The sequence below is a fragment of the Neofelis nebulosa genome, chromosome 6, assembly GCF_028018385.1.
Source record: "Neofelis nebulosa isolate mNeoNeb1 chromosome 6, mNeoNeb1.pri, whole genome shotgun sequence".
In the NCBI taxonomy this organism is placed as follows: Eukaryota; Metazoa; Chordata; class Mammalia; order Carnivora; family Felidae; genus Neofelis; species Neofelis nebulosa.
Genome location: NC_080787.1, coordinates 109,660,310 through 109,674,145, shown reverse-complemented (window position 1 = coordinate 109,674,145; position 13,836 = coordinate 109,660,310). Strand labels below are relative to the sequence as shown.

At 37.7% G+C, this 13,836-nt stretch overlaps 1 protein-coding gene across 3 annotated transcripts in view; it reads left to right on the top strand.

Annotated features, from left to right (window-relative positions):
• The window catches only part of GOPC (golgi associated PDZ and coiled-coil motif containing), a 40,919-nt gene extending 32,985 nt beyond the window's left edge, over positions 1–7,934 (top strand). For 2 of the 3 annotated variants that reach the window (XM_058735092.1, XM_058735091.1), the window contains 2 exons: positions 1,152–1,332; positions 4,895–7,934. In XM_058735092.1, coding sequence (XP_058591075.1) covers positions 1,152–1,332; positions 4,895–5,025 — 312 coding nt within the window. In that variant the 3' untranslated portion in view covers positions 5,026–7,934. Of the gene's footprint in view, positions 1–1,151; positions 1,333–2,851; positions 3,270–4,894 lie in introns of those variants that run through there. The other variant, XM_058735093.1, reaches the window with a different exon arrangement.
• The last annotated feature ends 5,902 nt before the right edge of the window (positions 7,935–13,836 follow it).

The window sequence follows — 13,836 nt, the reverse complement described above, 5'->3', positions numbered from 1 at the left end:
TCCTCTTTGTTAGTGTTTTCTTAACCAAACTTGGCTATATCCAGTAGTGTAAGAGTGAGATGAATGGCAGCTGTGATAAAGGAAATACAGACAGGCAGTCATAAACTTTTAAGGAAATGCCAAGCACATTTTAAAATTCTGAAGCAGGAGATTATTATTAAGACTATATTAAGACTATAATTAAGAGGAGAACCAAAGAGACTGACTTAGTGAGTGGCAGTAAAAAATGACATACTTTCTTTGGCGCAAAGGCAGGACATAATTTTCAGAATTGCAAATACCAGACTTGCGTATAGTGGTTATAGTCTCTTATTAAATGACTTGGAATGTTTTTTAAACATAAAATAATCTGTAACTTTTTCTCATCTGCAAGGTTTTATTCAAGAATAGGGGTACAGATATTACACATTTAGTCTAGTAGAAAAAGCAAGGACTTTGGAGTCAAATTTCTATTTTTTGTTTTACTTGTTCATCATATTGGGAGAATTATCTGCTCTTTCCAGACTCACTCAGGTTTCTCATTCATGTAAAGGAGACTATACTACAATAGGGTTATTCTGAAGATTGAAGGATATAGTTTCGTATAATAAATATGATAATTACTATTATTAGTGACCAGATTACCTTAACACTTTGGTACTCAGTGAAAGTTAAGAAAAGGTTCAAGACCTGTTCAGTAATAACCAGGAAATCGTCACGTAAAGGTTTCTTGAATTAGTCAAGGAAAAGTTTGTGTGATGCCCTTAACTGCAACTTTACTATCTGCCTACTTAGATGGATTTGCCAAATTGCTGTGTAAAGTACAATATGGCAAAATGACTATTCAAGTGAATATTTGTTCCAGAATTTTGTAAGTTGAGTAGTTCAGCATCCTTTTTTTAGTTTAGATCTGTTAGCAAAAATACTGTCATCAGTAAAAAGAGCTACTGTAATATTAAAAGGAAATTACTTAGGATTCACGGGGTTGGTCTGGACATGATGACCTCTGTGTTCTCTTCCACCTCTTGAGAGTCTAGAATTTCATTATTTGTTGTCTTGAAAGGGAGCTACATCTGAACTCTCTTTCTCCTCATGCCTGTTACCCCAAGGAATTTGGAAATCCTTTTTGAGTACAATTAAAATAACTTCCTCATTTTCTTTCCTCATTTTAGAGAGGAGAGATTGAATTTGAAGTAGTTTATGTGGCTCCTGAAGTGGATTCTGATGATGAAAATGTAGAGTACGAAGATGAGAGTGGACATCGCTACCGTTTGTACCTTGATGAATTAGAGGGAGGTAGTAATCCTGGTGCTAGTTGCAAGGACACAAGCGGGGAAATCAAAGTGTTGCAAGGTAAAAATTACTCTAAAAGTTATTTTTAATATATTTATTGTTAGTAAACTTAAATAAGTTTTTAAATGTTTACTTATTTTTGAAAGAGAGAGAGAGCACAAGTGGGAAAGGAGCAGAGAGAGAGAGAGAAGGAGACACAGAATCCGCAGCAGGCTCCAGGCTCCGAGCTTTCAGCACAGAGCCCGATGTGGGGCTTGAACCCACGGTTCATGAGATCATGACCTGAGCCAAAGTCGGACACTTAACCGACTGAGCCACCCAGGCATCCCTATTATTAATAAACTTTTAAAATACAGATTTTAGATTTCTTTGGTAACACTGTTTTAATGATGGGGAAGCCATCATTAACAGAATGAATGAATGAACAGAATGAACAGAAAACTATACGCAAACAGAAACTTTGCTTATAGTTTTATTGTACACTGGTCACTATGCCAAAATTTTATTTACATAGAAGTTCTTCTGGATTCTTTTTGGACTTTAAGACAAGTGTATTACCAGTTACTGAACTACATGAGATCCTGGAAAAATAAAAAAAATTCAAGTTTTCAGGACTGAAGTAAAAACCAATATGCCTTTTAGAATAGATTTATCTTAGTGTCATCTTGCTGTCTTAATGCAGATTCTTCTCTCATAATACAGTGATTTATAGACTAAATATGAATATGTTATTAGACTGTGGTGATTGTTATTAGAATCCAGATATGTGATCTTGAGGATTTTTGGGTTAATTCCTTTGCTATTATTTACACATATTTTAAAGAAAAATTCTAACCTTTCTTTTACGTAGAGCAGTGGTTCTTAAATTGTGATCCATGGATCTCTGGGGGTCCCCGAGACCCTTCTAGGGGATTCGTGAGATAAAAACTGTTAATAATAATGCTAAAACATTATTTGTGGGTTTTTTGAATCGATATTTGCACTGATGGTGCAAAAGCAATGGGAGTAAAGCTACTTTTGCCTTAGTACGAATCAAGGCAGTGGTTCTACTACTATAGGAATCGTTTTCTTCCTTGCCATCTACTCTGAGTAAGAAAAAAAAAAGACAGTGACAGTTTCATGAAATAGTAAAATTAACTGTTCATTTTATTAAATCTTGACCCTTGAGTACATGTCTTTTTTAATACCATGTGTTACAAGATGGGAAGGATGCATAAAGCACCGAGTCTGCACGCTGAACTAGGATGCTGGTCTCAAAGAAGAGCACTTAGTGATTAAGTAGCTAGCTGAAGTAGCCATTTATTTCATGGAAGATGATTTTTTACTTGAAGAATGATAAATTATGGTTGTTCAGGCTATTTGGCAGCCATTTTCTTTCAAAGGAACAAAGCGAGTCCATCACTTCAGGGAAAACAGCTGACAGTATTTATTGCCAATGATAAAATGTCAGCTTTCAAGTGACAATTAGAATTTTGTAAAACATGCATCACCCCACCATAAGCTTGATAGCTTTCCAGTGCTTAACTTGTAAAGTAAGATTGGTGGTAATGTTAATAAATGTGATTTTTTTTTGATATAGTGAAATGAAATTTGTCAACCTTTGGAATTGCTACATGACTCAGTGATCTAATATTTCTCAAATGACCAGTGTATGATGTTACAAAATCCTGCATGGGTAAAAGCCATTCAAATTGCAAGATAGACCAATGGATTTTGATGTAACAGAATGTGAACAGTTTACTGATATGGTTTCAAGTCTATGGTGTCAAATTTTGGTATAATATCAAAGAATATTGACAGTTATCTGAAAAGGCTACTAAAACTAGTCTTCTCCAGGTGCCTGTGTGGCTTAGTTGGTTAAGCGTCCGACTTCGGCTCAGGTCATGATCTCGCAGTTTGTGGGTTTGAGTTCTGCGTTGGGCTCAGAGCCTGGAACCTGCTTCGCATTGTGTCTCCCCCTCTCTCTGCCCCTCCCCCACTCATGCTCTGTCTCTCTCTTTCAAAAATAAACAAACATTAAAAAAAACCAAACCTAGTCTTCTCTTCCAGCTATATATCTGTGTGAGGATGAACTTTTTATACACTTGTTACAGATGGAACAGAGGCAAATAAGAAAGTCCAGCTTCTAGAAAGCCAGACTTTAACGATATTTGTAGAATTGAAAATTATGCTCCTCTTCTGACTGAATTTTTAGAAAATGGAGTTATTGGGGCGCCTGGGTGGCGCAGTCGGTTAAGCGTCCGACTTCAGCCAGGTCACGATCTCGCGGTCCGTGAGTTCGAGCCCCGCGTCAGGCTCTGGGCTGATGGCTCGGAGCCTGGGGCCTGTTTCCGATTCTGTGTCTCCCTCTCTCTCTGCCCCTGCCCCGTTCATGCTCTGTCTCTCTCTGTCCCAAAAATAAATAAAAAATGTTGAAAAAAAAAAAAAATTAAAAAAAAAAAGAAAATGGAGTTATTTTCCCTAAGGCAAATGCTGTTCATGTTAACATTTGTTGGGCTTATTTTCATTTTTAACAAAGTAATAATTTTTTTAGATTTCTCAGTTTTAATTACTAATATGGTAAACGCCATTAACCCACATAACATTAATAAACCACATGAACAAAAGTCTTTGGAGCCCTCAGGACCTATTAAGAGTGGAAAGGCATCCTAACACCAAAAAAAAATTGAGAACGTCTGGTATAGAGTTCTGTAGTGAACTGATGCACGGATGCCCTTCTGATAAGCCTGGATCTTGTGAATTCTCTATGTGGACACAGCAGTAGCAGTTGTGTTCTCCCCGTGCATCTTGATCAAAACTATTGTGGCAGTATGTCAAAACTTTACACTGTTGGTCTGCTTTCCCTATGATTTCATTGTCTTTTATCCTTTCTACTATCTGTTGGGATTAGAAGGCTTTGTCCCTCCCTTTTTTGCAGCTGAGGCTAAAAGACTTCTCTGTCACCTGTGTGAATTGCAGACCGCTGAAAGTGTGACTCATATAACTAAAATGTATGCTCTTATGATATATTACTATTAACGGACTCAAACCACAAAATATATCCATTGGTTACTGTTTAGCACATGTCCAGACTTCATAGCTCACTAAATAGATGACATAATCAACTCTGATTTATTTGCAAGCCGAGTATGTATTTTTTAGATTTACCAAAATTTGTTTTAAATGTTATCTGGATGTTGTCTTGCCAACAACCTAGATTTTTAGCAGTAGGCTAGCCTGTGCCTTAGTGCACTGTAGTTAAATAATCTGAAAGCAAAATGTAAAAGAAACATATAACTTACTGTTCAATATATATTTGTATAAGTGGAATTAACTGAATTTTACGATTGTTTGTATCAGTTCCAAGTTTCATGGAAATTCTGGTAGGACATTTTATACAATTTTTTGATAGGTCCAATAAATAATATGAAAAATCTGTACAGTGTTTGATATCTGCTGTAAGAAGAAAGAATTCCTCTGTCAGAAATTGCTAACTTGACTAATTTAGGCCCCATTATTTACCTCATTACTATTACTAGTTATAGTGGGTACTCCTTTGTTTTTGCTCAGTAAAATTGCAAGACTCCTTTCAGATTAGATAGAAAGTTTCTATCTTTTTTTTTTTTTTTTCTCTTTCTTTCAGGATTTAATAAGAAGGCAGTAACTGATGGACATGAAAATGGAGATCTAGGAACTTCAAGTGAACCTCCTGTAGAAGACAGTGCTTCTAAACTAGACGATCTGCACAGTCTGTATCACAAAAAATCTTACTAAATTGACTGTCTCTCCAGACAAGATTCTTAATCAGACTCTTCTGAGTTTGGGGCACTAGGGAAGACGGTGACAGAGACTATACAAGATCAAGGGAGGCTTGTAGCCTAATGAAAGGCGGGTACCTCAGGGCTTCATGTGAACAATTCTAAATGCATAAAACTCCTGTTTTCTGTGGTATACCATAATTAGCTATTGCATGTAAAGCTATTTTGATTTTCCTAAAATTGTAAAGCACCAAAGCATGTGTTTCCCAAAGGGATATTACTAGGCTCTTAAGTACCAAATGAAGCACTACTGTTTTATTTGGCTCCTTTTCTAGTTAGTAGAAGGACCGTGCTAACCGGCATTTATAAGAAATAGCCTTTAAATACAAGAATAAATGAATCCATATTATATATTCCAGAATGTTAAGTGTGGTATTTCAGAGGACAGAACTTAACTCAATGAATTGCAGAAATGTAGGCTTGACTTAATTTTTTTTTTAAACTAGAAGAATGGTTTTAGTTTTTTTATTTAATTTATTGTGCATCCTGATATCTAAATCAGTTCTTAATGATCATTTATTGTAATGACTTTGCCTTTCAGCTTTATTCAATGCAGTACAAAATAGTTTTCTTTAAGCAAACCTTTATCAATCAATGCTGCACTAGAAATACTTCCTGAAAAGTTATTGTACATTGTACTTTTCCTGGTTTTTAAAAGAAATGCAGATGAGTATAAAATATCTGTTCTCAATTATGTTGATCTGTGTGCATGGTATTGGAGCATTACATTATTAATGTTTAGAGTCAGATTTTTTTTTTTTCTGGAATCCACGAAAGACAGTTTTCTACATTTTGAGTTGTTCATAAAGTTTGTCTTGTTGTGATAGTCTTGGCACTTACAGATACATTTTTCTGGCAGTAAAAGCTCAAATTTATTTGTCAGTGAAGTGCATTTCATTCAAACAGCAGTTTTCTCTCAGAGTAACTAATTTGCCAGTCATCTAAAAAGCCAAGGCACTGGTGGGCAAGATAAGGCGAAGACATTTCAATACCGGAATTGTTTTGGTTGGCTTTTCATCTCAGTGTTTGACTGAAGTGCTCTCATATGCAAACTACAGATTTGTTTCTCTTATCCCAGGATTAAGCATGGAGGGCCTGTTCTCTTAGTTACTGCTCTTGGAGGCCACACTGTACCTTGCTGGGGAAAGTGAAAACTGCATTTAAAGAGGTGATAGTTTTGCCAATATCACAGTTTTAAAGGATGTATGTTTAAGGGAATATTAAGTGGAGGAAAGCCTGCAGGCTTTAGAGTATTATCAGTACCTTCATGTCTAATAGTCAGATGTTATGTGATGTAAAACACATTTTTTTTTCTTTCTTAGATGCACTATATATTTGTTCATAGGTAAATCTTTACAATGTATATACTTTATTTGGTGGTTTTGCTATTTATAAATTTGATGTTTTAACTATTGCTCCTTTATGGTTTGTTTTGGGTGGTTTTGTTCATCTGTATATCACCATGTTAGTTTATAATAGAAATGCACTTCCTAGTGTATGTTGTTACTGATATTAAAATACCTTATAGTGTAACGTTGCCTCCAAGCGGAAGCTAGTATTTAATTGTACAACCATATAAGCAAGCTATATGTTATTGTTTGTTCCTGACAGGCTAGGCCTCTTAAAAGAAGAAAAGAGTTTTTCCCTTATGCATTTCCCCCTGTACCAAACACATACCCCAGGACTGACATGGGATCTGCAAACTAGATTTCAGCCAGTATATTCATTTAGCCAAAAAAAATTACATTGTAGCGTACCTGAAAACATTTTTGTTGTGACTCAAAACCATATTCTTATTTTTTTAAAATGCAGCCTGGGATGGGATGACCATGGCATTTTTTTTTGGAGAATATCCTTTATCCACTAGGTAGAATCCTTAGGAAATATTAGCTGAAACCTTTTGATTTTCAAGAACAATCTAGAAAGTCCACAAAGTTTTTCTAAGAACCTTCAATTGGCATTTCTACTTAGACGCTGCTTAATAGGAATCCTATGGGGTGGTTATGACATAAATTCCTTTCAAGGATTGAAGAGCAGAATGAAAATTTTCCCCGATAGTTTAAAATTGCACAAGTCCGTCCCTTTTCATTCCTGCTTCACCTTGGTTTGCAAAGTCTACGTGAGAGCCCTGTTGCTCACATGCTATCGTGAGCTTCCTGGCAGGTGTTTAGAAAGTACCCAGTTAAAAGTTCATTTTAGAATATATGGTCTCTGGGGGGTGAGCTAAGAATTATAAACTAATGAGAAGCGGCTTTTATATTTTCACATTTATAGGGAAGAAATCTCTAACACTCAAGTTTCTAGGGCAAAACCAAACAGAAAAGAACTGTTGCAAAGCCATTACGGTTAAAAGGAAAAAGAAAAATATACACATTCACAAGCGGAATAGCTGAGAAAAAATGTTCGACAGAACGTGAGGCTTGTGTGTATGTGCGTATATATATTTACACTTTCGCCTCTAAAATTCTCTTCGGTGGTATCTGTTGTGAATATGATGGAGCAAAACCATTTGGGTCTTGAGGCTTGTTAAAGCAGGTTTAAGAGAGATGAAAACGTTGTGAGTCTTGGTAATTATAACTGAATAGTTGTCAAAAGGTAACACAGCTTGTGCCTGGTGCTGGTTTTATTCCCCACATGGTGGACTTACTTTGTTTTCCTGTTAAAAACAAAATATATTGATTCGTGTGTAAGCCGCACATTATTTGACATCTTTATTATGTAATCCACTATTCCACCTGTTCAGTCTTCCACTTACGGTTGGCCTCAGATCTATAGGATTTATGACAAATGTATTATATCTAGTTAAGTTGAGTTTAATATTTTTTTATTAGCCTGTAAATAAAGATGGCATCTTCTACATTAAAATGTGTTGATCTCATTTTTAAAAAAATAAACATTTTAAGTTTCTTTCACATTCAATATTTTGGTTTCTTTACTTCTAGTAGCTTCTGTCATTTGCACCAAGAGGTCCTAAAGTCCATGTAAAGGATGAAACCCAGTTACTATATTGAAATGTTTTTTTTTTTCTTTTTTCTTTTTGTAGTAGTTAACTGTTTGATCTTAGGAACTGTTTACTCTGGCTTAGTTAAAAACATGTTGGTTGGCAGGATCTGTCAGATCTGTCAGAGCAACTGTGGGACCAGTGTTTCGTTGAAACTTAGCAGATGGCAAATACTCCAGCCTCCTTGGGTTAGGTTTGTGTTGCAAATCTTGATAGTCAACGTTATCTCAGAGGATAACATTGAAACAAACTAGAAAACCAATCCTCTTAGATACACCATGTAAGAGGACAGTCTTCCATTTTATCACCTGAGCCTACAGGTTTGGAAGTTGCCAAATTACGTGTAAAATAACCTTTAGAAACCTCTGGAAACACTATTCCGTTTCCTTGTCTCAGAAGTTTTACATGTGGTCGCTTACAGTCAGCCTAAGAACTGGGGGTAAAATACCTTTTCTTTGCTAAAGGGTTTTTGAGGTCAATCAGGAAGATAAACTTACAAATGATATTTTCCTCTAAGTGTTAATGAATACAAATCATATTTCGGAAAATTACTTGAGTTATGAACATTTGGAAATACGTATTTTTGGTCATTGACTAACCTTGATTTAGTTCTAATACGATACGCTGTCTGTCAGCTTAAACTCCCAGTTCACTAAGCAGTTTGGAAGTCTTTTCCCCAGAATTCATCTGCATAGCATGTTTAGTTTATGAAAGGTAAAAGATTATTTACCTTTTCATTCTTAACCAGTGAACCAGTGTTCTATTCTAGGTGGTTTTACAACTTTTTTTTTAAACTGAAAGTGTTGCTAGTTACCATGTGCTGTTGGTGCTAAATATTTGATGATAAATCTTTTTCAGGTGTATTTGGAGAGCTGTAGCCCTGTGATGGCAGCCAGGAGAATGTGTCTCCTGGATCTCCAGCAAGAGGAGCACAGCGACTCCAGGCTGCCCTGCCGGCTGCTGGGCTCTGAAATCCAGTCCTGCCTTAACACCGAGACTCCCGCTTCTCCAGCTGCTGCCATGACGCCGGTATCATGAGCCCTTGACTTTGGCTTGAGGACTCCCTGACGGTCTTGCCAGACTCCTGTGGAATTACATGATCATCTGAAGTGCTTTTTTTTTTTCTTTAATTTTTTTTAATGTTTGTTTATTTTTGAGACAGAGCATGAGCAGGGTAGGGGCAGAGAGGGGGGAGACACAGAATCTGAAGCAGGCTCCAGGCTCTGAGCTGTCAGCATGGAGCCCTATGCGGGACTCGAACTCAACAAACCGCAAGACCATGACCTAAGCCGAAGTTGGATGCTTAACCGACTGAGCCACCCAGGTGCCCCTGAATTGCTTTCACCCAACCTTCCTTCCTTCCTTCCTTTCATTCAGTTGAGCTCATAACTGCATCAGAGTCTAGTTGCTTCCAGCTTCCCCCTAAACCCAGCTTCTGTTCTAGTTTTTCTCACCAGTGTTGCCCCTAATCTGTTACACAGTGGACCCCTTCTTGGTCTTGGTGTCTGCTTCTTGGAGGACCCCCGGCTAACACAAGTGGACCAGGAGTGAGATCTGAGGAAACAGGCTAATAGATTAGGAACTGGCTCATCTCCCACCCAGAGGATGAAGAGAATGACCTGCTCGGTAAGTGGGGCTACATATAGTCCTTGGCATGAGGTCATGGCTCAGTTACTAAGTATTTCTTAGATGGTGTGCCTGAACCTGTTATCCTTAGAAAGGCCTACCTGCAAAGTTCACCTTTGGCTAGTGTCCAGCAATTTGGATTTCAGGAGTGTACCCCCCGCTTTCACCCCCATTCCGTAACTGGTAAGAACTGTGCCTGAAACCTTTATACAAACAATAAGACTTAGGTTGAACACCAGCTTTCCTTCTGGCAATCTGGAATTTTGATACATGCTAGGCAGTGCCTATGTAACTGAGCCAAATAAACACCCTGGACTCCATGCCCAGGCTCAGGTAAGCTTCCCTGATGGACAGTATTTTATGTGTTACACGTCACTGCTGGAGAATTAAGCTCATCCTGCGTGACTTAACTGGAAGGAGATTCTTGGAGCCTGTGCCTGGTTTCCTCTGGACTTTGTTCATATGCCTTTTCCCTTTGCTGATTTTGCTTGGTGTTCTTTGTAAATATAGTTGTGAGTGTAGTTCCATGCTTAGTGCTGTGGGCCCCTCTAAGCGCCCCCTCCCCCTCAGACCGTAACTGTTACTCTTGGCTGCTTGGCCAGTAACAGGCTTAAATCCTAGCATAGCCTGGCTGTGGATGTGCTGGGTCTGGTAAGGGAGAAAAGAGACTAGAAATCAAAAGTGTAGGAATTAGCTCGCATATACTGGCAGGTGCCAAGGATGTGCTACTGGGGTTGGATTTTGAGACTGCTTGATCAAAGACTAAACTGTTAAAAGAATTCAAATTGAAAAAAATAATCCACACCTAAAACATAAGGATACAGAACATTTGAAAGTGAAATGATCAAGAAGATAACACTGGGCATATATTCCAGAGGCCAGCTTAGATAATTATTCATATCAGAGAAAATAGGCTTCAAGGGAACAAAAAGCATTATCAGTGATAGACAAATCTACTTAAATTCTTAAAGAATCAACTCTCAGTACAAAGTTAAAATAATTCTAACTTGTATATACAAATTTAAAAATGCCTCAAAATATATAAAACAAAAATTAACCACTAGAAAATTCTAAAAAGCCATCACAGCAGTGGGAGGTTGCAACAAAACTTCCAAAGAATTCAGGAAGGAAGGAAGATTTGAACAGCAAAAGTAACAAGATTGTTTTAAAGTTCAAGTTAAGACACTATGTGATTGTAAAAGACTTCTGGCTTATAAGTAGGGAGATGAATGAATGGAACTGTAAGAAAGAAAATTAGATCCACGAAGTGTAAATAAACTACATAGACACAAACTTGGGATTCTATGCCTTGGAACGGTAAAGGCTGCAATTTGTCAAAATGCCAGCAGGGGGCAGCAGATTCCAAATGTGATATTCTACTGCCTATTAGAGCTGGAAGGCTTTATGAAGATTGCCAAATAAAATACTCTTGGGAGGATGAATAAAGTGAGAACTAGAGAAGTTATATTATTTGTGCAGGGTTATATAGCTAGTAAGGGTCAGAGGCAAACCCCTCTCTTGATTCTAATTTAATAGGCCACGTTGAAAGGGAGAAAGGGAAATACAGGTAAAATTGTTGGCTTTTCAGTCTTTCTCCCCCAATAATTATTTCTTATTTTTAAAAAATGTTTATTTGTTTTCGAGAGAGAACATAAGCAGGAGAGGGGAAGACAGAGAGAGAGTGAGAGAGGAGACAAAGGATCCAAAGCAGGCTGTGTGCAGACAGCAGAGAGCTGGATGTGGGGCTTGAACTCATGGAGATCATGACCTGAGCCAAAGTCAGATGCTTAACTGACTGAGCCACCCAGGGGCCCCTATTTCTATTTTTTAAAAATGGTGCAAGGTTTGATGGTGCCTAGGATTGATTCAGTTTTGATTTTTAAGAGTGATGGTTGAACTGGATTTGAATTTCACTAGAAATAGCTTTTCTGCAGTTGAGTGGCTGTTAGAATGCAGGAAATCCTCACATTACACAGCAGAGCCACAGACCCTTCAGACTCCAGCATTTCCTCCCCCGCTCTTTGCTCTTCTGCACAGGGTTCCCACCATCTCTAGGGAGCAAGGTGGCAACAGGGTATTTGTGACAATTTGTGTCATTCTCACCATTGTTACGGGCATTTTTACATCTGCCTAGGGCTGTAACAAATGAGTTGTCTGCTTCTGAAAGCAGAAAAATAGAACTAAAAAAAAAAAAAATCAAAAACGAATTTTCCAGGGAAAAAAATAGATGAACTGCTGGCTAAACTAATAATGAAAAAAGAGAGTAAAGGCAAATGTACAAAATAGGAAGGGAGAAATCACCATAACAAAAGCAGAAAATGAAAAGATAATAAAAAACTATTTTGTTCAATTCCACACGAACAAATTTGAAAATTTTTCTAAGATAGTGTGATTTATCATTCTCCAAAACTGAAGTTTTAAAATCTAAACAGATCTCCGTGGAAAAAATTGTCAGTGCTTGCCTCCCCCCAGTACCACAAATATATGGTTTCATGGGGCAATGCTACCAAATGTTTGAAGAGCAGATAATTTCAGTGCCTAGCAAGAGAAGAACCTAAAAGAAGAAAATGAAATTGTTTTTGTCAAGCTAATAAAACCCGATAAAGCTTGATACAAAGAAAATGAGAAGACCCATCTCTCAAAAGAACATTCATGTAAAAATCCTAAATAAAATGTTACCGATGTGAATTCAGCATAGACACACATGCCATAACTATGTAGGACATCCAATGATATAATTAATCATGTGGCTGCATCTAGAAAGGGATTCTAGGCAAGAAAATCATTTGCTTCCAATTCCATAGATGCCGAAAAGTCATTGATTAAAAATCCGACACGAATTCTTGGTGAGGAAAAGAATGAATGGATGCATTTTTAATATACACCTCAACATAATCTATTACTACCCCTAAGCCAGCATCATACCGAGTAGGGAGATACTAGAAGCATTGAATATCGTGGTAGGGGAGGTATTGCCAATGGAACTAAGTGTACATGTCATGTTGTAAAGGAGGCTGCAATAACCCTATTGGCAGATGTGATCACATTCCCAGAAAAACAAAGAGCATTAGCTAAATACTACTGGAAACAAGGAAATTTAGTATAGAATATAAGCAGAAATCATGGGACACCTGGGTGGCTCAGTTGGTTGAGCATCTGACTCTTGATTTCGGCTCAGGTCACGATCCCAGGGTCATGGGATGGAGCCCTGTGTCGGGCTTTGTGCTGAGCATGGAGCCTGCTTGAGATTCTCTCTCTCTCTCTCTCTCTCTCTCTCTCTGCCCCTCTCCCCTGCTCGCACTATGAAAAAAAATTTTTTTAATGTTAAAAAATATCAGAGGAAGAAAAAAAAATAATTTAAGGTATTTTTAATAAAAAAAATACCCATATATATACAATGGCTAATACCAACATGGTGCCTACTATGGGTCAGGCACTGTTTTCAGGGTTTTACATGTAAGAACCAGTGTAATCTTCACAACTCCATGGGGGTATATTCTATTACCATCTCCATTTAGAAATAAGGATATGGAGTCAGAGACAGGTAAAATAATGCTTTCTTGGTCACATAACTACAGCAGAATTTGAACGCAGGCAGTCCAGTTCCAGAATTCATACTTTTCCCCTCTAAAGCCATATTGGTCCTCGATCTATAAAAGGAGGGGCGTGCTACCATTCACGATGGTAACAACAACAAAAATCACCTGAACATAATTTAAACAAAAAGTGTGTAGTACTTACATGAGAACCATTTAAAATGCCCCGAAGGGATGCAAAAGAAGCCTTGGACAAACGGACAAGATTACTACGTTTTGGACATATAACCAGTGTATAACCGTGTGTGACCAACGATTACATCAGATGAAGAATGAATGAAGCTGAGACACATGGAAATTCTAAGTCAAAGAGATCATTCTGGGAAGAAAGGGGACAGGTAATGAAATGGGCTTGGGATGTTAAGGGAGAATGCTTTACACTTGAGAGAGATTTGAACAAGTTTATAGGCCAAGAGGAAGTCATCGGTTGAGAGGGAGAAGATGAAGACAAGGGAAAGGGGGATAGATAACTGGAGCAAAGTCTGAGGTGAGGGAGAAGGCAATGGGGATTAGGTCACCGGTGAAGGTTTTGAACGCCTTTCCC